This window comes from Enhydra lutris, unplaced genomic scaffold (genome assembly GCF_002288905.1).
Source record: "Enhydra lutris kenyoni isolate GAN:26980312 unplaced genomic scaffold, ASM228890v2 scaffoldscaffold23, whole genome shotgun sequence".
Taxonomy (NCBI): Eukaryota; Metazoa; Chordata; class Mammalia; order Carnivora; family Mustelidae; genus Enhydra; species Enhydra lutris.
In genome coordinates, this window is record NW_019154107.1 from 28,767,954 (window position 1) to 28,790,453 (window position 22,500).

The following is a 22,500-nucleotide window of genomic DNA, read 5'->3' on the forward strand; positions in this document are numbered from 1 at the left end:
GTGTCACTCTGCTGTCTGCCTTGCCTTGGGGGCCACTCCTGTAGTTAAGACCAGGTTAAGATATTTTTATGATGCCAGATTATCAAACAAACACTGGGAACAGCCTAATGTCATCCACTTGGGCTTCACTTGCTGTGATGTGGGGCAACAGCTTCGCCTGTCTGTGCTCCGATTCCTCGCCAGCCCCGGACAGGAGCCGTCAGTAATACAAATGATAGGAAACACTCTGCCTTTAACTGCTCTGTGCTCTGCCCCAAAGGGAGCCACTTGGATGAAGGAATGCAGAGCTTCCCTGCTCAGTCCGCATACTCGACAGAAAGAGACCTAGTCAGAAAAAGTCCAGCAGAACTGAAAAGCAGAAGGCCACTACTGGCCACTGAAGCGCATGGACTTGACCCCAGAAGCCCACGTTGGCTTGAGCGATGTACCAGCCTTTATTGTTGCAGTAACACTGATTATAGATGCCCCATTCCGGGTCTACCCCCACCCCTCCCCACCATACCCCTTGGTCCTCATCACTGTGGAACTTTGGAGAGGAGGGCAGAACCCCTAAGCAGAGCTGGAAAGAGGCAAGTGGGACTGGTGTTTGGGTCACATGGAACCAAGGGTTCAACAGCGTCAGGATGCCTGAATTCTCTGTCCTGATGTGGGCTGGGAACACTGGGTCCCAGGTTCAAGATTTGGCAATGCCCTAACCTGGTTTCAAAGCCAGGGTAGGGTCTGGAAAAGCCTTATTAGTCCCGGGTTCAAGAGAATGCCTTGGTCCCAGATCCCAGCTTTGGGGCTGAGCATGGGAGATGGGTGGGTCCCAGATTGGAGGTGGGGGGAGTATCTCTGGGTCCAGAGTTTGAGGTTGGCCACGGATGCTCTGGGCTCCACGCCCCAGGTTCAGGGCTGGGGAAGTGTGGTCCCCTAGGTAACAGGCGCTGGGTAGCAGGGATATCCCAATTTCGGACCTGGGGCGGGGAGGGTCGCTGATGTCCTCTGCTTTTTGAACTGGACGGGGCCCTCTATTTCAAGGGCTGGGAAAGGGCTCTGGGTCCCTCTACAGGGCCAGGGTGGGGATGGCATTCTCCAGGTCTTGGGTACAGATCCCAGACCCCTAGGATCCAGCCTCCTGCTCTTGTCCCAGCGCCTCCAGTAGCAGGCCCATGGGCGTCCGCTTGAGACCAATACTCTCAATCTTGTTCTCGATCTTGTTCTTGAGGTTTCGCAGGCGCAGCGAGGCGTGCACCAGAATAACTGTGGGCAGTGCCGAGAGGAGCAGGGTCAGTGGGATGAGACCTCAGCTTTTAGCCAATGGGGGCCCACAGAGGAGAACTGGAGCACGGGCAGGCCAATAAAGTGGTCAGCAGCCAGGATGCCTGCGATCTGAAAGCGTGGCCGAGTAATGAGCCTTGCAACAGGGGCGTGGCCAGGGAGGGCTCAGGGTAACCCGGACGTGGCCTGGGGAGGACGCTCAATACTCGGAGCGAGGCCCGAAAGGGCGGTAGTAAGAGGGGCGTTCCTAGAAGAGGGAAGGCAAAGCCAGGGAAGGCGCTTTGCGAAGGCGGTGTGGCCACGCCCGCCTGGTGTCCCCGCCCCCTCTTAGGGCAGGGCTGGCCTGCCACTGTGCGCAAGCGCTGGCCGTTTATTGGGCTATCGACGGGTAGCGGATACTTACGAAGCACGGGCCCGGCGATGCTCAGCAGGAAGGTGCAAGCGCCGCCCACGGCCCAGAGAACAAGGAGGCCGAAGGCAAGCACTGCGGCCAGGCAGGCGGCGGGGTGGCTGCGGCGGCAGCGGCGCACGGCTGCTTGAGTCTCAGCCGCCCACACCAGCGCGCCAAGGGCCACCGTCACTACCAGCGCGCTTAGGAGGGTGTGCAGCGGGCGCACGTACCTGCGAGGACAATAGAACTGAGCTAGCCCGGGCGACGGCAAGAGGGCTGCCCAGCCTCCAAGCCTCCCCGTCCACCCCCGTCCAGCACCCCAAGAGCTTTGGTTCCCCCCTCTCAGGGACCTCTAGACCGGCAGACAACTCCTGCCAGCCAGTCTCCCGAAGGTTCCTCCCTCCAGGGCTTCCGACTCCCAGGAGCCCTGTAGGCCCTAATTTCCTTTCCGTCAATCCTACAGTCCCATCTTCCTTAGCTCTCCCGTTTCAGGTCCTCTCAACCCGCTAGGCCTTCAGGCTCCCAGACCTTAACAGCTCTTTTTCTTCCAGCCCTACCCCGGCGGGGCCCCTCTCCAACCCCTCAGACCCCACCCCAACCCGCCCCCAAATCCACCCTTTGGTCCCATCCCTGTAGATTCCTCTTCCAGGCCTTCTGTCTCCAGACATTTCCCTCTCCGCGGGCCCAGAGTCTTTACAAGACCCGTTCCAGACTTCCTCCCCTTCAAATTCCCCATGCAGGTTCCCACTCCCAGTACATCTCTCCCCCCATCATTGCTAGCACCCCTTCCATGCTTTCAGTACCACTCTTAACTTCCTACCCTGCCCAGGTTCCTCCAGGTTCTCCACCCTTCTCTAGTCTCAAGCCTTCCACCACTGGGTCCTCCCTCTCCGTTCAATTTCCCCAAGAGGTACATGCTCCTGGAATGTTCCAGTCACAACCAGGCTCCCGTCCACGCCTAGTGCCTCCTCAAGCCCACCCTCCCAACCCTTCAACTTGACCACATCCCTGTCCCTGTCCCTGTCTCTGACCGAAGTCCTCCAAGGCCGCTTTAATCTGGCCCCATCACTCACGTCCTCCCCCTCCACCCCCACTTTCACTTTCAGGCCCTCCTTATCTTCTGGTCCACCTCCTTACCCGGTTTCCTCTCCAGTCCCACATTCTCCATCCTCCCGACCCGCTATCCCCAGCCCGTATCCCACCCAAGGCACTCCTTATAACCACGTTCGACTTCCTTCAAGTCTCCCCTCCCAGGCCCCGAAGATTTTTCCATCTCTAATGAACTCGCCCTTCCAGCCTTCATCCCCCTCCCATTCCTCAAAACCCCACTGGTCCACCCTTCCTGCCCGCAGTCGCCCCCGGCCAACCGGCGTTCCCCTCCCTCCCTCACCCAGCCAGAGCGAGACCGAAGCCGAAGCACAGAAGGTAGTTGGTTTGGTAGTAGAGGAGGTTGTTGATGACGCGGTGGCACCATCGCTGCGGGTCGCACGGATCCGGAGCCGCCAGACGCGCGGACCCCAGAACGAAGTCGTCCAGGGCGCGTAGCGGTGGCAGCCGCACCTCCGACATCCTGCTGGTCGATGTAGCTGGACCAGCCAGAAGAGAGGCCGGACTACAACCCCCGTTGTACCCTGCGCCACCGCGAGGGACACCGGGAAATGGAGTCTGAGTCCAGCAGTTGCTTTCTCATCCACCTAGGCGGACTACGTAGCAACAATGCACGTGACCAGAAATGCCAGCAACACGCCGAAAGTGTAAGGCAGCAGGGGCTGCCGGGAAATCAAGTCTTCGCCGCCGGGCGAGGTTCTCTCATCCACCCCCAGGTGGGGGCGCCCAAGGGGCGGTTCCTAGCCGTGCTGACGGCTCAAGAACACAGTAATCCCGACCTTCCAGGACATGCAGTAACACATTCTGGGACATACAGATAGGGGCTGTCAGACTCGGGCAGGATTGCAGGATCCCACTGTTAGGGTCCAAGAGGGCCACACCTACTTGGAAACTCCCGCAGGGCTTTTTCAGCTGCATCTCCTCAGGCCCCACCCCTGCACCCCAGGTCCAGCCATAAATACTATCAAGGGCCTTTTTTTTATTCATATTCACCACATCAGAGATGTCTCTTTCTGGGAAGGTTTTTTAATCCCCACAGGTGAATTAGGGCACTCCCTCTAGGTCGCTAGCAGTCTTCAGGCTGGGAGTCCCAGGGGGGTCTCCTCCCTCCATGGGTCCCTGGCCTGGTCCTGCAGGCACACAGTCCCCAAGAAGTTTTTTGGGGGTAAGTGAGCTGTGTAGGCATTGCATTGCTGTTTGGAAGGTGGGCACCTGCCCCATTACTGCTTGCTGGCTGGTAGCTTCCACGGCACTCCTGACCCCCTGAAGGCTTTAATCTAGCACGGCAGGTCCCTCACACAACCCACAGTGTCCTCAAAAGTCATCGTCATCACAGATGTCAAGGTACACATCAAAAGCCTCTCTGTTGCAGTTTCCATCAGGAGTGAAGACATATTTGTGGAAGGTCCCATCTACACAGATGGCTGAAAGCGGAGAGGGTGGGGAGGGGGGGAGAACGGGTAAAAGGTTAAAGGCTGCCAAAGCCACCCACTCCAATCCTCGACAGTGTCCCATGGCCTACAGTCTACCTCCAGGCCTTTGTTCAGGCTGTCCCTCTGGTGATGGAGTTGAGCCGCCCGCTCTAGCTCTCTCCGGCTTCCCATGCCCTGAAATTCCTGCAGGTCCAAACTGCAGGACTTTGCCCATGCAGCACCCCTGGTCAAGAGGCAAGAGCTATTCCCACTCACCAATGACAGAGTTGACGTTCTTGGAAGTATTGCGACCGAAGGCGCAGATGCAGGCTGACTCGGCAGGCACGGTGAAGCTCGCCAGGCTCCACTGAGAGTCCACGTACTGCCCAATCATAGGCCCCACCTTGCCCACGCGAGCCAGCCTGCAGGCAGCACTGGCTGAGCCCAGGTGTGGGACACAGGCAGGGGGACGGGGGACAGGGTGGGGCCGGGCAGGGAGTACTCACGCGGAGCGGCGGTTGAGGCGGGTGTCCTTTAGAGCAAAGATATGGACTGTGCCCTTATCGCTAGAAGCGCAGAGGAACGAGGAGTCATGGCTGAAGTTGATGCTAGAAGACATATCGGCAGTGATGCACACAGGTCAGGTGGCAGAGGGTCATAGGGTCACACAGCCCGCCGCACATAACCTGTGCTCACCAGTAAAGGGTGGCAGGGTCAGTGCCTCGGCGCAGTTCCACCAGTTTCTCCTTGGACTGTGTGTCAAAAAGGCGAATCAGGGTGCCCTTCTGGGAGGCGGAGGCCACTACCGTGCCTGGCTGGTTCAGGGATACACAGGCTATATCGCTCTGATGGGCGTTGATGGTGAAGGGAGCAGAGGAAGTGCCAGGCTTCGTGCTCGCCAGGTCCTATGGGAGGAGGAGCAGTCTGGGCTTGGGGTAGTATGGAAGGCGGAGGCCAAGCATCCACAGAACAGGCCAGCCCAGCCGCCCACACACCTATACTTGCCCCCTGGATGGCTCACCACAAGTTGCAGGCTCCCACACTTGTGTCCAGGGAACACCAGCAGCTGCTTCTCCAGGCTGGGGCAGAGGTCACAAAGCCCTAGGGTGTGAGGACAAAGTGTTGGGGGAGGGGGTAGGCTGGTAAAGGGGAGGTAGGGCCGAGGTCATGGGCCCGGTGGGGTCTCGGAATGGAGGGAAGCTGGGTAAGGGCCAGGCTTTGGGACCTTCCACGATATATGGCCCCCAAAGAACTCTCAGGGGGGCCCGCCATCTGCCTGGCTTGCCACCAGTGAGGGCCCAAGGATCCCTGGCACAGCCATGAAATGTCTTTACTGGGTGCTCCTTCCCTGCTCTCTGGGGCCCCCAGGGGTGGGAAGACAGAACTGGCTAACGGATGGAAAGACAGACAGACTGGGAATATGAGCCTCTCTGCCAGGGACTCTCTCCCTGCCCCTTTCCTAGCTTCTCTGGGCGCCCCTGGCATTCTCTCACTTCCACCCTGTCCACTGCCTCCTGCCCTCACACCTGCACATCCGGGTCCTCTCACCCTTGGGGTTGTCTCGAGTGTCAAACTCGAACAGCTTTCGGGGATTGTCGGGGAAGGAGTACACGTAGATGCGGTTCCTCAGCACGATCACAATTCTGTGGGCATCACACAATGGAGGTCCATGAGGGGAGGGCAGGATGCCCATGGAGGACTAGCCCTCTTGCCTGCTGTGGGGACCTCCTACCTCCCCCACCCCATTCCCCTCAGGCTCACTTGTCATGGCGCATGCGCACAGCCAGCACTGGCTTGGTGAAGGTGAACTCCAGCACCAGCTTGTCCTTGGAGTCCTTGCCCTCCCGGGCATCGTCCCAGATCAGCACTGCTGGGCAGGTGGGTACGTTGTCGGGGCCAAGGTTTAGGGTGAGGGGCAGCCCTGGTGATACAAGACCCACCCCTACTCCCCATGGGACCTCAGCCCACTCGCTTAACCTTCTGCTGACACCAGTGTGAGCCTCATGCGGCATGAGCACCTGTGGGTGTGATTCCCGAGGGCGCAGGTTTCTCAGACTGTTATACTCATTTACAGATGAAGAAACCGACGCTCGAGGGGGCTGAGTTATCGGGCCAAGGACCTCACTGCCCGTCAGCAACCAAGCAGGGACTCACACCCGGGCCCGGAACTTGCCATCAGTAACTAGCTCTGCCGCCAGGCTCCCAGTCCATACCCCTGGAGACTTCCGCGATGAATCCTAGGGAACTGTGACTCGCCTAGGGCCTCTCCTGCCATGTCCCAAGGGGATTAGCAAAAAACCTTAGAGCAAGATGGCTCCTGAGGCCCAAAGCAAGAGGGCACGGCTGCGATGTCTCCAAGATTTTAAGACCTATTGGTTGTGTGACTTTGGAAAAGTCCCTTGACCTCTCTGGACGTCGGTTTCTTCATTGTAAAAATGGGGATAACAATACTTCCTGCTCCGTAGAGGTACCGTGAGGATTAAATGAGTTCGTATCTGTAAAGTGCTTAGAACAGTACCAGGCTAACAGCAAGTACTCTGGAGGGAAGGACAAGGCATACATGAGGCATTCAGTTAGTGTTAAGCAAAAGCAAAACACCAAGCTTCTCAAGCAATGAGCTCCGTGACTTCCAAGCTGTAGGCCTCACTGTGTGACTCTGAGGTGCTCTAACATCTTCATCTGCCCACGCCTTGGGGGTGCCTGGAGGAAGCCAGGATTCCGGGGAGTCGGGGCCAAGGGCAGGAGGGGATGAAGGCACTTACCTGAGATCTCTGAGAACTTGGGGCTGCTACCACCACCCACTAGGGCCAGCAGGTTGGAGCGGTGCAGCATTTCCACCAGGCCCATGCTGCCCACCTGCTCATGGTCTGGACAAGGACCAGGGTGTCAGTAGGGGTGGGAGCCAATGCCCGGCCCATCCCTTCTGCCCACTGCCCCTCCCCAACCAACAGCTCACCCAGATGCCCCTTCTCCATCAATGGCTCCACGTTGTAGATGCGCACACCGGTCTCCATAGCACAGCAAAAACAGCCTGGTGGAAGGGGGAAATTCGGGCTGCCTCGGCTGATGCTCAGGTGGAAGCCAGGGGCTTAACACCCACCTCTGACCATTCTTTCCCTTCCTCCCTCCCAACCACAAGGGTGAAAGCATGAGCCTCTCTCACTTTGGTCTTGGTTGAAACGTAGACTGGTCACTCCTCGAAGCGGCTGCTGAGTCATGGTCCAGGATTGCTTCCCTGAACACAAATGGGGATAGAGTTGGGAAGAGTCTGGTGTTTGCCCTCCAAGTCCTAGAACTCCTATCCCCAAATGATTTCTTCTTCTTCCTCCTCTGCTACTTACTGCCTCCAGTGGGACTACAAAGACAACAAAACTGGGGGATAGTTCTGGGGTCTCCACTCTATGCTCCCGAGACTCCAAAGGGCATGGCAGGAACTCCTCCATCTTCTCACACTTGGTTGACCCCAGCTCCAGGCCCACCTTGACTTGGCTGGACCCCCCACCTCCTTCTTACTCCATGGCCCTCACTGTGTGCCAGGAAGTAATGGGGTAGAAGGTGCCCTAGTGATATCTCCTCCCCACCGCCAGTCAACCCTGTCCCTAATGCCCCACATGGCCTGCAACCACCCCCCATTCGTTTCTCATCTTCACATCTGGACCTACCATCCAACTCCACCTGTCAATAAACAGAGAAAGGGGCTAGGACCCCGCACCTCCCTGACCTGGCCCTGAGACTTGCCATGTTTGGTCCACCACACACAGGCCTTCCCCTTCTCATGCCCTTCTGAAGCTCCCAACCTATTTCACCATCTCAGAGTCCTCTCACACCTTACCTCCTCCCAGGCTTCTCCAAACCCCTTGGGGACCCCATGCCTCGCTCCAGATGACCCCTTCTCGTGCCATGCTAATTTCTGCCTGACCAGGGCCAGCCTGGATGTCCTCCCAGACCTCCTTATGCCCTAATGACCCTACATCAGATTCCCCTATCACTCCAAATCACACACCCCGGGACATCCCCTCCTGTATGCTTTTCTGTCCCTGACTCCAACATCGACTGGCTTGAACCTACTTCCAGGAATCCCATTCCCTTTACATTCCTCCTCCAGATTCTCCACCCTCTTCCCCAAACACCCTGCCCCAGGGCAACCCCTCCCCATCAAGACTTGCCCAGGACACACCTCCCCAAACCCATACCTGGCACAGCTCAACCCCACCAAGACACCTGCCCCAGACCCCTCTAAGATTCCCGTCCTAGAGCACCCACACAGCCTTCAAACTCCCATCTCCCCAAGACCTTTGCCTAAGCACACCCCCTCCCCATCCTCCAAGAGCTCAAACCCACCTTCTCCCACTTTGTACCACCTCCACTGGACTGCCTCTGTCCCCAAAGACTCATTCTTTGGAGAGCCCCACCTTCCAAGACCCTTTTTTGGACGCCCATTCCAAAGATCTTTGACACTTAAGAACCCTGCCCCGGGATGCCTCACTTCCCTCCACTTCCTCAAGTCCAAGACCGCCCTCATACTACTTCCAACCCAGGCGCCCACTTAAGCTTCCTGTCTGAGCCGCGCTCCCATCTACCAAGATCTCTGTTCAAGGGCCCCTCCCGCCCCAACCCTCCCCCAGACTCCAACCAACTCTGGGATCATGCCCCAGTTCCCCACTGCCTGCACTGACCTGACCTCCGTGCGTTCCCGATCCCAAACCCTGCTGTCGGTGCCGCCCGCGGCCCGGTTTTCTGACCTCCCGGGCCCTGACGCCCGGCTCCGGTGTTTACATCAGGTCTCACTTCCGGGGGGAGGGAGTCTGTAACCGGAAGTGACTCATCCCGGCCGGAAAACGCTGCCGCAACCTTGCTCACCCGGTTCCCAGGCCTTTGGAGCAACGCGAGCCATAGCTGCATCTCCCGGCGAGGCTGTGCGAGGGCCTGGCTGTCTGAGGGAGCCGAGGCGGGTGGGCGACAGAGACTTGGCGTCGCTGAGCGGAATAGGGCCGACCATTCCCCAGCTCACTCCTGCTCTGAGAGCGAGAGGCGTTAACTTTCTGGGCTAACAAGACTTGGGCCTCCGAGGTGGGCTAGAGTGGCCTTTCTTGTTGGAAATACTAGTTCTTCCGGATTTCTAGAGAGGCGAGTGGGGGAGGCCGGAGGCGGGCGCGGACCTGGAGACCTTGAAAGCTGAAACTCTTTTGCCCAAGGGAAGTCAGCCCCTCCCCTCGCTTGATTTTGTTTACAGAATGAAAAATGAGGTTTTAATGGGGAGAGGTACACGTGCTTACTGCGGAAAAAAAGCCCAATGGTGTGCATACTGGAAATACTTTTTAATTCAGCTTTTAACTTTGGAGGTAACTGGATTCACACGTAGTTTTGAGAAATAATACAGAGAATTCAGATGTACTTTTAAGGGTTTCCCGCATTTACATTAAGATGTAAATGATGGTAAAATGTTACAATCAGGGTGTTGACATTGATACCGTCTACCCATGCTTTACTTTCTCTCAAGTATTGCTTTGATACTTTTTAAAGTTTCTATTAATATATAATGGATATCTGTTTCAATTCCAACCTTTTTAAAAAAGATTTATTTATTTGCCAGAGAGAGAGCACAAGCAGGCAGAGCGGTAGGCAAGGCAGAGAGAGAAACAGCCTCCCCGCTGAGCAAGGAGCCCTATGCGGGATTCGATTCCAGGATTCTGGGATCATGACCTGAGCCGAAGGCAGCAGATCCCCAAGATCTTTGCCTAACCAACTGAGGCACCCAGGCATCCCAACTTTCTAACTGATTCATGGCATTCCATGGAATAAATGTAGCATTGTTCAACTCTTCTCTTACTGATGGCCATCTAGGTGGTTTCAAGTATGATCTCAACATACTGTGAATTTGGGCTCCATATCCTGTCCTAGGCATGACTCCACTACTATGATCCTTGGCAAAGCCAGTTTTCTGGCTTTCTTCAGTCTCTACTTGCTCATGTCCCAGACCATATTTAACTTAATTCAGTTTGGGTCCTGCCACTCCCATGTCTCTGAGATTGCTCTTAACCAGATCACCCGTGAATAATAATCCTGTCAAACCAGCAGTCACTTCCTTATGGCAGGCATCCTCTCCTGTGACTGGTGCATTCCAGTTTCTTACTCTCACTCTCTTGGTTTTTCTCCTACATTTCTTTTGTTATTATTATTATTATGAACGTATGATCTATTATTTGTTTCAGGGGTACAGGTCTGTGAATTGTCAGGCTTACACAATTCACAGCACTCACCATAGCACATACCCTCCCCAATGTCCATCACTCTTCTATATTTCTTGCTACTCTTACACCTTTATCCAATTCCCAAATATTAGAGTATCCCTGGGTATGACTCTGGCCCCCTTGCCTTTTTAGGCAATATTCTTTCCCTATGTGACTTCATTTTGTCTCATAGCCTTAATTATTGCAAATATTTGGGGGATCCACTTAGTTAGGCCTCTAGCCTAGACCTTTTTGCTGAATGCCAGACTTACGTGTGTTGTGGCCTGTTTGACATCTTCCTGTGGATGTCTCATAAAGTATGTCAGACTTAACACATCCAAACAGATATCTCTGGGCGCCTGGGTGGCTCAGTTGGTTAAGCATCTGCCTTAGGCTCAGGTCTTGATTGCAGGGTCCTGGGGTGGAGCCCCACGTTGGGCTCCCTGCTCACAACAGGGAGTCTGCCTCTCCCACTCCCTCTGCCCCTACCCGCTCCCTGCTTGTGTTCTCTTTATCTCAGATAGGTGAAATCTTTAAAAAAAAATACAGGCCCTAAAAAAGTAAAATTTATGATGTCTGTTTTCCAAACAGACATGACCAGGCATAAAAAGAAGCAGAAGGTACATATCGCAACATGAAAAAACCTTGAAAATAGTTTGCTAAGTGAAAGAAGCCAGTCAACAAAGAACCTCATATTGTGTGATTCCATTTATGAAATGTCCCAAACAAGTAAGTTCATAGAGACTGAAAATAGATTAGTGGTTGCCTAGGGCCTATGGAAGCAGCGAAGGGGGCATGGGGGCAGGGGTGGGGCATTGATTGGGATGAAAAGGGCACTGATTGCTAAGGGGTATGGGGTTTCTTTTGTGGGGGATGAAAATGTTCTAAAACTGATTTTGGTAGTGGTTGCACAACAGTATACTAAGAGAATTGTACACTTTTAAATGAATTATGTGGTATGTGAATTACAGAAAAATACACTGAATAGGATTAATGACTAGACATAACAGAAGGAAAACATGGGTGACTTGAAGTCATAACAATAGAAACTAACAAAATGGAACAGAAAAATAAAGAATCTAGGGGCACCTGGATGGCTCAGTTGGTTACATGTCTGCCTGTGGCTCAGGTCATGATCCTGGGGTCCTGGGATTAAGCCCTGCATTGGGCTCCCTGCCGAGCAGGGAGCCTGCTTCTCCCTCTCCCTTTGCCTGCTGCTCCTCTTGCTTGTGCTCTCTCTCTTTCTCTCTCTCAAATAAATAAATAAAATCTTTAAAAAAATAAAAATAAAGAATTCTAAATAAATAAAGAGGGCATAAATAAGCTATGGGACAATTTCAAATGGTCTTATATGCAGGGAAATAGAATCCCCAAAGGAGAGGAGGGGGGACAGAAAAAATATGTGAAGTAATGTCCAAAGGGTGTGGTACATAAACAATGAATGTTGGAACACTGGAAAAAAAAACTTCCCCAAATTAGTGAAAAATATAAAACCACAGATCCAAGAAGTTCAAAGAACTCCACTATAAGAAACATTGAAAATATTACACAAAGTCACATTGTAATGAAATTATTCCAAACCAATAATAACAGAGAAAATCCTAAAAGCAGCCAGAGAAATAAGATGTATTACATAAGGGAGAAAAAAGAGAAGAATGACATCAGATTTCTTATTAGCAACAATGCAAACAAGAAGACAGTAGGACAATATGTTTAAAAGAGAATAGCACAGGGTGCCTGGGTGGCTCAGTCGGGTAAGTGACAGACTTTGGCTCAGGTCATGATCCTGGAGTCCCAGGATTGAATCCCACATCGGTCTCCCAGCTCCACAGGGGGTCTGCTTCTCCCTCTGATCTTCTCCCTTCTCATGCTCTCTCTTACTCACTTTCTCTCTCTCACTCACTTTCTCTCTCTCAAAATAAATAAATAAAATCTTTTAAAAATAAATAAAAGAGGATAGCACTTTCTGAATGGTAGAGTAAGGAACCCCCAAATCCGTTCCTCCTTACAAGTAGTGAAAACACTGGCCAACAATAGCAAAAGAAAATCCAAATTAACTTTCTGGGAGTTGTAGACAATTAGCCAATGTAGACATTAGCTGAAACAATCTGAGGAGCATTTATTCAAGAAAAGTGTCTGAATCTTGGTAAGGATGAGCTTTGTGACATTTTAATGGCTTTATTCCTGTCCTCCTCACCCCACTCCATCATACCAATGAAAACCAGCAGCCTAACAGGATGGAGGGAGGAAAATGGGCTCAGAGCTCCCCCAAAAGCTACATTCTTAAAGAACTGCCATCCTTTTTAGTTTTTGGGTTTTGTTTCTTTTTTTAAGATTTTATTTATTTGACAGAGAGAGAGAGAGAGGAAGCCCAAGCAGGTGGAGCAGCAGGCAGAGGAAGAAGCAGGCTCCCCACTGAGCAGGGAGCCTCATGCTGCTGGGCTCCATCTCAGGATCCCAGAATCATGACCTGAGCCAAAGGCAGGATCTTAACCGAATGAGCCACCCAGGTGCCCCGAACTGTCATCCTTTTTAAAAATCACATGTTGGGGTGCCTGGATGGCTCAGTCGTTAAGCATCTGCCTTTGGCTTGGGTCATGATCCTGGATTCCTGGGATTGAGCCCTACATTGGGCTCGCTGCTCAGGGGAAGCCTGCTTTCTCCCTCTCCCACTCCCCCTGCGTATGTTCCCTCCCTCGCTATGTGTCTCTCCATCAAATAAATAAATAAAATCTTTATAAAAATAAAAATCACGTGTTAACATAAACAGCATTTTCCAAAACAGAAAAAAAAAAATTTAGTGAGAAGAATGGCATCGTTTTACATATCTGCAAATCTCTTTAATGTCTGGTTTAATAGAAAACAGCTAGATTCTCATATACGTTCCTGAGTTCAATCTCTTGTGATATCACATATTTGATGTCCTCCCGAAAACTCTACTATGCATTTGTGAGAGAATGAGTGTGAAAAAGGCAAATAATGTCTTAGTATCGTGAAAACACTGCTGACCTCCAGACCTCTTAAGAGATTCTCAAGGACCTCCATCAGAGATCCCAGACCACACTTAGAACAGTTAATCAAAGCTGTTAAACTTTCTGGTTATAAAGGTATCAACCCATCCTCACCTCCACAATGAATGTTTAATCTCACCTTTACACTGAAGCAAATAGGGCTTTACATCTTATTTGAATGAAGATGGGTTCCTAAGTGTTTAAATCCTCTTCAGTTTGCTTCTCAAACCAGTGGTCTGTTTATTTTCTTAATGCTGTGTTTTAATCAGACAGTCACCAGAGAGTGAAGAATGAGGCACATTCCTGTCATACAAAGTTGTTATGAGGAAGGGTTTCAGGATCAAAAGGCCCAAGTTTCAATGACCAAGTAACCTGATGAAGAAATCCAAACTTGGATGAATGTTTAGGCATTCCAGATTTGTGGGACCAAGTTTTAAGTACTTACATCTCCGTCAACATCTTGTTCAAAGCGTGGATCTTGAAGCTAACATGACTGCTCGGATCCATTTGGGCCAACTTCAATATTAAGAGTCTCTCCTCCAACATTTCATCTTCTTTTGTGAGTGTGGCTCGCTGAATTCATCTTTCTCTTTAATGCATCCTGGAAAATGGATTGTTTGTGGCTTGAAGAATTGTTTAAGTTTTACTCTGGTGTTTTGAAAAGTAGCATCTTGATTTCCACAGGCCTCCATTTCACAACGAATCATTGAACATTTAGTCATTCATTTATTAAATCCCTACAACACATCAGGCACACTGTATGAAATGCTGGGAATAGAACTGGAAGCAGAACAATATCCTTGTCCTCTAAGGAGTAAACTGATGAACATATACTTAACTGCTAATGGAGGGAAAAAGGATTAGGAGATAGGAAGAGCTGGGGTAGAGGTAGAGGTTGCTACTTTATTTGGGGTGGTCAGAGAAGCTTTTGTGATAAGGCGACATTTGAGCAGAGACCTGAAGAGAGGGAATGAGTCATATGGAAATTTGGGGGAAGAGCAGTGTGGGCAAAAGGAACAGCAAGGATACAGCTTGAGAGAGGAGGTCACAGAGTTATGGAGTCAGGAGCAGATCATGCTAGGCTTCGTAGGTCAAAATTAAAAAAAAAATAAATGAAGGCTTTGGCTCCTGTTCTGAGTGAGATTGGGAGCCACTGGGGAGTTTGGAGGTGAGGACAGAGACATGACCAGGCTTGCCTTTTCTTTTTTTTTTTTTTTTTAAGATTTTATTTATTTATTTGACAGAGAGAGAGATCACAAGTAGACAGAGAGGCAGGCAGAGAGAAAGAGAGAGAGAGGGAAGCAGGCTCCCTGCTGATCAGAGAGCCCGATGCGGGACTCGATCCCAGGACCCTGAGATCATGACCTGAGCCGAAGGCAGTGGCTTAACCCACTGAGCCACTCAGGCGCCCCTAGGCTTGTCTTTTCAAAGAGTGTTGCCTGCTCTGTGAAGACTAAAGGAGAGCAGGGAAAAGGTAAGCAAGGAGGGCAGTTAGGAGGCTATTACAGTAAATCAGACAATGGTTTCTGGTGGCTTGGATACTGGGCAGTGGAAGAGATAAGATGCATTCTGGAATTATTTTGAAGGTAGAGCTGAAAGGACGTGTTGGACTGGAGATAGGGTGTGAGAAAGATAGGAGTTAAGAATGATTCAAAAGGCTTTAATTCACCTGGGAGTCAGCTGGAGAAGCAGATTTGAAAAGGGAAATTGGGAGTTTGGTTTTGTTTTTCTGGAGTCTGAAATACTTATGAGATAATCATGCAGAGATGTTGTGTAGGTGGTTGGAGATGACGAAAGATCAGGAAGAGAGCTACAGGCTGGAGGGAGATACACATATAGGAGCGGCCAGAATATCAATGTTATTTAAAGCATGAAACTAGAGAAGATACCCTAGGGAATGAGTGCAGATGAGGTCAGAGTCCTAAGCCCTCGGGCATTCCCAAGGTACAGGAGTCAGGGCAATGAGCAGGAGTCCACAAAAGACCCAGTAGGAGCAGTCAGTGAGGCAGGAACAGAACCCAGAAGGGATTCCTGGAAGTCAAGTGAAAAAGCACTTCAAGAAGGTGATGACGTGTCAGCCAAATGTGGCTGAGAGGGAAAGACGATGGGTACCCACTATACGCAGACACTGGGTATCCAAAGAATGCCAGGCACATGGGGCGCCTGGGTGGCCCAGTCATTAAGCCTCTGCCTCAGGATCAGGTCATGATCCCAGAGTCCTGGGATCCAGCCTCGCATCAGGCTCCCTGCTTGGTGGGAAGCATGCTTCTCCCTCTCCCTCTCCCACTCCCCCTACTTGTGTTCCCTCTCTTGCTGTCTCTGTCTTTGTCAAATAAATAAATAAAATCTTAAAAAAAAAAAAGAATGCCAGGCACAGTGTAAATGTTCATGTACTTTTAATTGTAAAATACACACAATGTAAATTTACCATCTTAAGCATTTTTAAGTGTACCGTTCAGTGGTGTTTAGTATTTTCTCATTGTTAGGAAAAAGTTCTCCAAAACAACAAGTCCCCATTCCCTCCCTCCTCCCCCCAGACCCTGGAAACCACCATTTGACTTTGTGTTTCTATGAATTTGACTACTCTCATAAGAGTGGGAACATACAATATTTGTCTTTTCATGATTGACTTCTTTCACTCAGCATCATGTCTTCAAGGTTCATCCATGCTGTAGCATATGCCAGTACTTCCTTCTTTTTAAGGCTAAATAGTATTCCATTGTGTGTGTATATATGTGTGTATGTATCTATATGAACACACATATAGATATGTACCGTGGGGAGTCTGCATCTCCTTCTGACCCTCCCCCACATCGTGCTCTCTCTCTCTCACTCTCTCAAATAAATACATAAAATCTTATTAAAAATATATACTACTTATTTATTGGACAGAGAGAGACACAGTGAGAGAGGGAACACAAGCAGGGGGAGAGGGAGAGGGAGAACAGGCTTCCTATGGAGCAGGGAGCCCAATGTGGGGCTTGATCCCAGGACTCTGGGATCATGACCCGAGCTGAAGGCAGACCCTTAATGACTAAGCCACCCAGGCGCCCCTAAATAAATAAAATCTTAAAAAAAAAAGAATACAGGCTTCACAGAATACCTTCATAAAAGTCACTAAACGAACAGCAGAAACAAAACCAACAAATAGCAGTCAAAACAAAGCCCAGGGAGGAAAGAATCTGAATTTCACATTATTTTAAATGTCCAGATTTAAAAATTGCAAAGAAACTAGAAAGTATGGACCATACATAGGCAAAAAATAAGCAATAAATAGAACGTGTCCCTGAGGAAGCCCAGATATTAGGCCGCACTAGACAAAGATTTTTTTAAAAGATTTTATTTATTTATTTGATGGACAGAGATCACAAGTAGGTAGAGAGGCAGGCAAAGAGAGAGGGGGAAGCAGGCTCCCCGCTGAGCAGAGAGCCCAATGCGGGGCTTGATCCCAGGACTCTGGGATCATGACCTGAGCCAAAGGCAGAGGCTTTAACCCACTGAGCCACCCAGGCGCCCCTGTACCACTTGATTTTTTTAGATGCCATATTTGTCTAGAATATTTTTAGTATAAATTTAAGATATTTTTATTTTTACTAACAATGTTTTGAGTAAATATACGTAATATATGCTTAATATAGATTAAGATCCTATAAATTATAATATTTAATAAAACAGGTATGCATAAACACTTATATCATAAATACAACAATCAGCCATTACAAATAGCAGAAAACTATGTACCCTATTTCCAGACAATGTTGGTGAGAAACAAATATTGAAAAATAATTTTTTGGGGTGCCTGGGTGGCTCAGTTGGTTAAGCATCTGCCTTCGGCTCAGGTCATGATCCCATGGCTCTGGGATAGAGCCATGCGTCAGGCTCCCTGCTCAGTGGAGAGTCTGCTTCTCCCTCTGTCCCTCCCCCTGCTCGTGGTCTCTCTCTCAAATAAATAAATAAAATCTTTTTTAAAAAAGAATAATAAATTTTAATGAAAGAATTTAATAATAGCAAACTTTCACTATTTTAAGTGAATAATGTATAAATGTTTCCTGGTCAATTATTTTTCCTGGTAAAAAATATTGTTTGTTCAGCAAATGTTTGATATTTGATCAGATTTAATTGGTGAAAAGTCAAATATATCAATAGATCAAATTTGTATTACTTTCCTAAGTGCTCTTAATATTTAAAAAATCACACAAGCATGTGTTTGTAATAAAACAGAACTTTCCCTTTTACAGTACAGTGCTGTAAAGGTATTTTTCTCCTCCTTACGATTTTCTTTTTTTTTTATTTTTGAAGATTTTATTTATTTATTTGACAGACAGAGATCACAAGTAGGCAGAGAGGCAGTCAAAGAGAGAGGAGGAAGCAGGCTCCCTGCTGAGCAGAGAGCCCGATGTGGGGCTTGATCTCAGGACCCCGGGATCATGACCTGCGCAGAAGGCAGAGGTTTTAACCCACTGAGCCACTCAGGCACCCCTAGACAAAGATTTTTAATCACTAGTATAAATATGCTCAAGGAACTAAAGGAAACCACGTATAAAGAACTAAAGGGAAGTTTAATAACAGTGTCTTACCAAATAGAGAATATCAGTAAAGAGATAGAAATTAAAAAAGGAATGAGGGGCAGCTGGGTGGCTCAGTCAGTTAAGTGTCTGCCTTTGGCTCAGGTCACGATCCCAGGGTCCTGGGATCGAGTCCCACATAAGGCTCCCTGCTCATTGGGGAGTCTGTTTCTCCCTGTCCCTCTGTTGCTCTCTCTCTGTGTCAAATAAAGAAATTATAGGGGCGATTATTACCTGGGGAGACAAGATGGCAGAGAAGTAGGAGGTGCTGTTTCAACCAGTCCTCTAATGTGAGCTGATTACCTACCAAAGAACTCTGATCACTCATGAAATCAGCCTGAGATTAGAATTATATACTTCTGGATCTCTATGGGGGAAGAAGATGCCAGTGGGCAGGTAAAGCAGAGTGGAAACATCAGACTGATGTTGGAAGATAAACAAAAGGGGGAGGGATCCACCAGAAGCGACCCATTGGAAAGTAATACCCCAATAAAAGAGTGCCCTGTGATTGGGGACTGTGGGGGCCAAGAAAAACAAGGCTGTACCCACCCCAAGCCTTGACATAAGTACAGCCATCTTGGCCCAGCAGCCATCTTAGGTCTTTGGGACTGGTAAATGACCCCTGGCTCCGGGAAGACTGACTGGAGCAATTACAATGAATAGGACAGCTCCAGGAAGACTGACTGGAGCAAACACAATGATCAATCAGGAATAGGATGGCTTATTGTTGTAATAACTCATGTCAGGAATAACATGGCTTGATGTTATAATAGATCATGTCAGAAAGAAAAAGGAAGAAACAGGAACAACATGGTTTGACGTAATAGATCATGTCAGAAAGAAAAAGGAAAAAACAGGAACATAGGGCTAGTAGTCGTGGCTGAATCACCTACTGACACCCCTGCTCTGCCTTTAAAAACTCTGACTGTAATCTGGTTTGGGGTCCAAGTCCCTACTCCACTGCATCGGGTATACTTGGGGCCAAGCTTAAGCATGTCACCTCAGGGTCCAAGTCCCTACTCTGTTGTGTCAGGTATACTTGGGCCCAAGCTTAAGCTTGTCAAATAAACCCTTGTGTGATTGCATCGGTGCTTGGCTCCTTGGTGGTCTCTCAGACACAAAAACTCGGGCATAACAGGGACCAGCATTAACTTGGAGTCTGGTTGAAAGCACTCAAAAAGAGCAAAAGAGGGCGCCTGGGTGGCTCAGTGGGTTAAGCTGCTGCCTTCGGCTCAGGTAATGATCTCAGGGTCCTGGGATCGAGTCCCGCATCGGGCTCTCTGCTTGGCAGGGAGCCTGCTTCCCTCTCTCTCTCTCTCTCTCTCTCTGCCTGCCTCTCCGTCTACTTGTGATCTCTCTGTCAAATAAATAAATAAAATCTTAAAAAAAAAAGAGCAAAAGATCTTAAGGGGAAATTGGTGGAATTGGGTGGTTAGGGACAGGGACTTAAGCCCACGGACCCAGGATGGCCCCTGAGCCACAGGCATGCCTGACAGTGTCTGGGTGGTGGCGCCCATGAGGGAGTCTGGGGTGGACGCTAGCCAGCAGAACCACAGCATTTTGCAGTCTGCACGCTCGCTGCACGACCAGAGTCTGAGTCGCGCCCCACACCGTCCCCTGAGAGAGGTGTGGGCAGGCGCTAGCCGGCGCTCTCTCAGACCCGGAGAGTCTGAGCACTCCCAGCCTGGGCCAGCCAGAGGGAAAGTCTCAGTGCACTATATGGCTGCTTGGGACCTCTCTGGCGGTCTGGACCTGCCCAGACAGCCCTGGCTGGGATTTCTCGTGGTTTTGAGTACAAGTGGGAGTTCCTGTGACCCCAGAGATCATGACTGGGGATGTGCTCTGCCAGCGGCCGAGGGGGAATTTATGTGCTCTGGTACACCCAGAGGGGAAAGACCGAGGCTTCTCTGAAAGGGAGGTCTGGGTGCAGTTTGCTTTCCTCTGAACCTCCAAAGAACCACCAAAAGCCACCAAGGGGGGAAAAAACAAACTAACAAACAAACCAAAAAACCTCCAGAGAACAAAAGCCTGAAAAAACAGTTTCTTCAGAGTCCAGCCCCTTGATGGGGGCGGGAGGACTTAACTCTAGCAAGACTCCCTGAAAAACCACATGGCAGGCCCCTCCCCCAGAAAGCCAGCCAGAAAAAACAAACAAACAAACAAGAAGACAACCACCACTACTTCATAGATGCAACTTTTATTTTTAATTCATTCCCACTATTCTTGTTCTTTTCATTTTTTATATAACTTTTTAACCTATTTACCATCACAATGAGATGTTCAGTACATCATGTTCCATAATAACGTTTTAACCTGAACGTTTTGAGACTTATACCTGTGTTTTTCTTTTTCTTTTCTATTTTTCTATTTATTTTATTTCATTTTTAATATTCATATAGAGATAAGTTTCAAGGTCCCCTTTCCCCAATCAATGCTACCCCTATATATAAACCAGTTTTAATCCCCCTTTATCTCAGGAAAGTTGAGTCCTTTAACAAAGATATCAAGATACATCCAGGAAGAATCAAAATAACCAACCTTGCCCACACTGAGAATTTATAACCACTCTCCCAGCTTTTTCTTCTGTCAGTGTTTCTGTGTATGTTTTTGTTCTGGTAGTATATAAATCTTATACTTGGGGTTCATTTTCTCTGTGTTCTTTTATTTATTTATTTATTTATTTATTTTCTTGTCATCTACTTTTGTCGGTCTTTTTGTTTGTCTGTTTTTGTTTGTATACTTCATAAATCTTACCTTTGGGGCCCATTCGGGCTAGGCCTTCTCTTTTATTTTTTCTTTCTTTCTTTTTCTCCTGTCTCTCTCTTTTTTTCTTTTTTCTTTCTTTTTGGTGGGGACTCTTGATTGCTCAGAAGCGTTCCAGAGGGCACCTTGCCTGCACCATGGTTGATACATTGAGCTACACAGCCATTCAGCCATCTCTCACCAAAATGACTAGTAGGAGGAATGCCCAACAGAGGAAAAATTCAGACTGGGCCCTCTCCATCAGAGCTCTTGGATATGGACATAAACAGTATGTCGGAAAGGGAATTCAGGCTAAAAATTATCCAGGCAACAGCTAGGTTGGAGAAAGCCTTTGATGACAAAATGGAATTGATTGGGGCAGAAGTGAAAGCCACCAGGGATGAGGTTCACAATGTTCTCAATGAGTTCCAATCTAATCTAAATTCTCTATAAGCTAGAGTAACCGAGGCAGAAGATAGAATTAGTGATCCGGAGGACAACTGATAGAGAAAAAGCATCAGGAGGAAGACTGGAACAAACAGCTTAGAAGCCATGAAAACAGAATTAGGGAAATAAATGATGCCATGAAATGTTCCAATGTTAGAATTATTGGAATCCCTGAGGGGGAGGAGAAAGAAAGAAGACTAGAGGACATAGTTGAACAAATTCTCCATGAAAATTTTCCCAATCTGGCGAATGGAACCAGCGTTCGTGTGCTAGAGGCAGAAAGGTCTCCCTCCAAGATCATAGAATCTAGAAAGACCTCGAGACACCTGATGAATCATAATTTTAGACAGGAGCTTTTGAAAGCAGCTAGGAGGAAGAGATTGCTTATGTACAGAGGAAAGCCCATCAGAATAACGTCAGACCTGTCCACAGAAACCTGGCAAGCCAGAAAGGGCTGGCAAGATGTATTCAGGGCACTAAATGAGAAGAACATGCAGCCAGGAATACTTTACCCAGCAAGACTGACATTCAAAATGGATGGAGAGATAAAGAGCTTCCAAGACTGGCAAGTTTTTTTTTTTTTAAGATTTTATTTATTTATTTGACAGAGAGAGATCACAAGCAGGCAGAGAGACAGGCAGAGAGAGAGGGGGAGGCAGGCTTCCTGCAGAGCAGGGAGCCCGATGTGGGACTCGATCCCAGGACCCCAGGACCACGACCTGAGCTGAAGGCAGAGGCCTTAACCCACTGAGCCACCCAGGTGCCCCAAGACTGGCAAGGTTTAAAAGAGTATGTGACCACCAAGCTGGCACTGCAAGAAATATTAAGGGGGGTTCTACAAAAGAGGAAATAATCCAAGAATATCATTGAACAGACATATATGGAGACAATCTATTGAAACAAAGACTTCACAGGTAACAAGATGTCAATAAAAACTATCTCTAAATAATCACTCCCAACATGAATGGCCTAAATGCACCCATAAAATGGCACAGGGTTGCAGATTGGATAAAATGACAGAACCCATCCATATGATGTCTACAAGAGACCCATTTTGAAACTAAGGATACATCCAGACTGAAAGTAAAGGGATGGAGAAGCATCTTTCCTGTCATTGGGCCTAAAAAGAAGCCTGGGGTAGCGATTCTCATATCAGATAAATTAGATTTTAAACTAAAGACTGTAGTCAGAGATAAAGAAGGACACTACATAATTCTCAAAGGGACTATCTACCAAGAATATCTAACAATTGTAAATATTTATGCTCCCAATATGGGAGCAGCCAATTACATAAGAAAACTGTTAATCAAGATAAAGAGTCATATTGAAATGAAT

General features: G+C 49.0%; 2 protein-coding genes across 3 annotated transcripts; both read right to left on the minus strand.

Annotated features, from left to right (window-relative positions):
* Window positions 1–415: 415 nt before the first annotated feature.
* LOC111150471 (PRA1 domain family member 2) lies at window positions 416–3,302 on the minus strand. The gene is made up of 3 exons (XM_022507945.1): window positions 3,042–3,302; window positions 1,664–1,881; window positions 416–1,242 (listed from the first exon to the last, which is right to left on the minus strand). Exons 1-3 carry the CDS (start codon window positions 3,218–3,220, stop codon window positions 1,103–1,105), a joined length of 537 nt encoding a protein of 178 aa, XP_022363653.1. The 5' UTR covers window positions 3,221–3,302; the 3' UTR covers window positions 416–1,102.
* A 415-nt stretch (window positions 3,303–3,717) lies between these two features.
* LOC111150412 (WD repeat domain 45) lies at window positions 3,718–9,052 on the minus strand. Of its 2 annotated transcripts, none has more exons than XM_022507833.1 (11): window positions 9,031–9,052; window positions 7,334–7,405; window positions 7,127–7,201; window positions 6,933–7,037; window positions 5,932–6,040; window positions 5,719–5,813; window positions 5,192–5,271; window positions 4,867–5,075; window positions 4,677–4,778; window positions 4,447–4,592; window positions 3,718–4,182 (listed from the first exon to the last, which is right to left on the minus strand). In XM_022507833.1, the coding sequence occupies exons 2-11, from the start codon at window positions 7,386–7,388 to the stop codon at window positions 4,073–4,075; spliced, it is 1,086 nt and encodes a 361-aa protein (XP_022363541.1). In that variant the 5' UTR covers window positions 7,389–7,405; window positions 9,031–9,052; the 3' UTR covers window positions 3,718–4,072. The 2 variants fall into 2 exon arrangements, with proteins under 2 accessions (XP_022363541.1, XP_022363542.1); XM_022507834.1 differs by lacking the exon at window positions 9,031–9,052 and adding an exon at window positions 8,847–8,946 and having other exon boundaries at window positions 5,932–6,037.
* Window positions 9,053–22,500: the final 13,448 nt, after the last annotated feature.

Excerpts from the sequence above, each read along its gene's own strand:
- LOC111150471 (XM_022507945.1), bottom strand. The coding sequence starts at position 3,220 with ATGTCGGAGGTGCGGCTGCCACCGCTACGCGCCCTGGACGACTTCGTT. Across the intron at positions 1,882-3,041 it reads TTCGGTCTCGCTCTGGCTGG|GTACGTGCGCCCGCTGCACA; the intron begins GTGAGGGAGGGA and ends TTGTCCTCGCAG. Across the intron at positions 1,243-1,663 it reads CATCGCCGGGCCCGTGCTTC|TTATTCTGGTGCACGCCTCG; the intron begins GTAAGTATCCGC and ends CACTGCCCACAG.
- LOC111150412 (XM_022507833.1), bottom strand. The coding sequence starts at position 7,388 with ATGACTCAGCAGCCGCTTCGAGGAGTGACCAGTCTACGTTTCAACCAA. Across the intron at positions 7,038-7,126 it reads GATGGAGAAGGGGCATCTGG|ACCATGAGCAGGTGGGCAGC; the intron begins GTGAGCTGTTGG and ends GTCCTTGTCCAG. Across the intron at positions 6,041-6,932 it reads CAAGTTCTCAGAGATCTCAG|CAGTGCTGATCTGGGACGAT; the intron begins GTAAGTGCCTTC and ends CCACCTGCCCAG.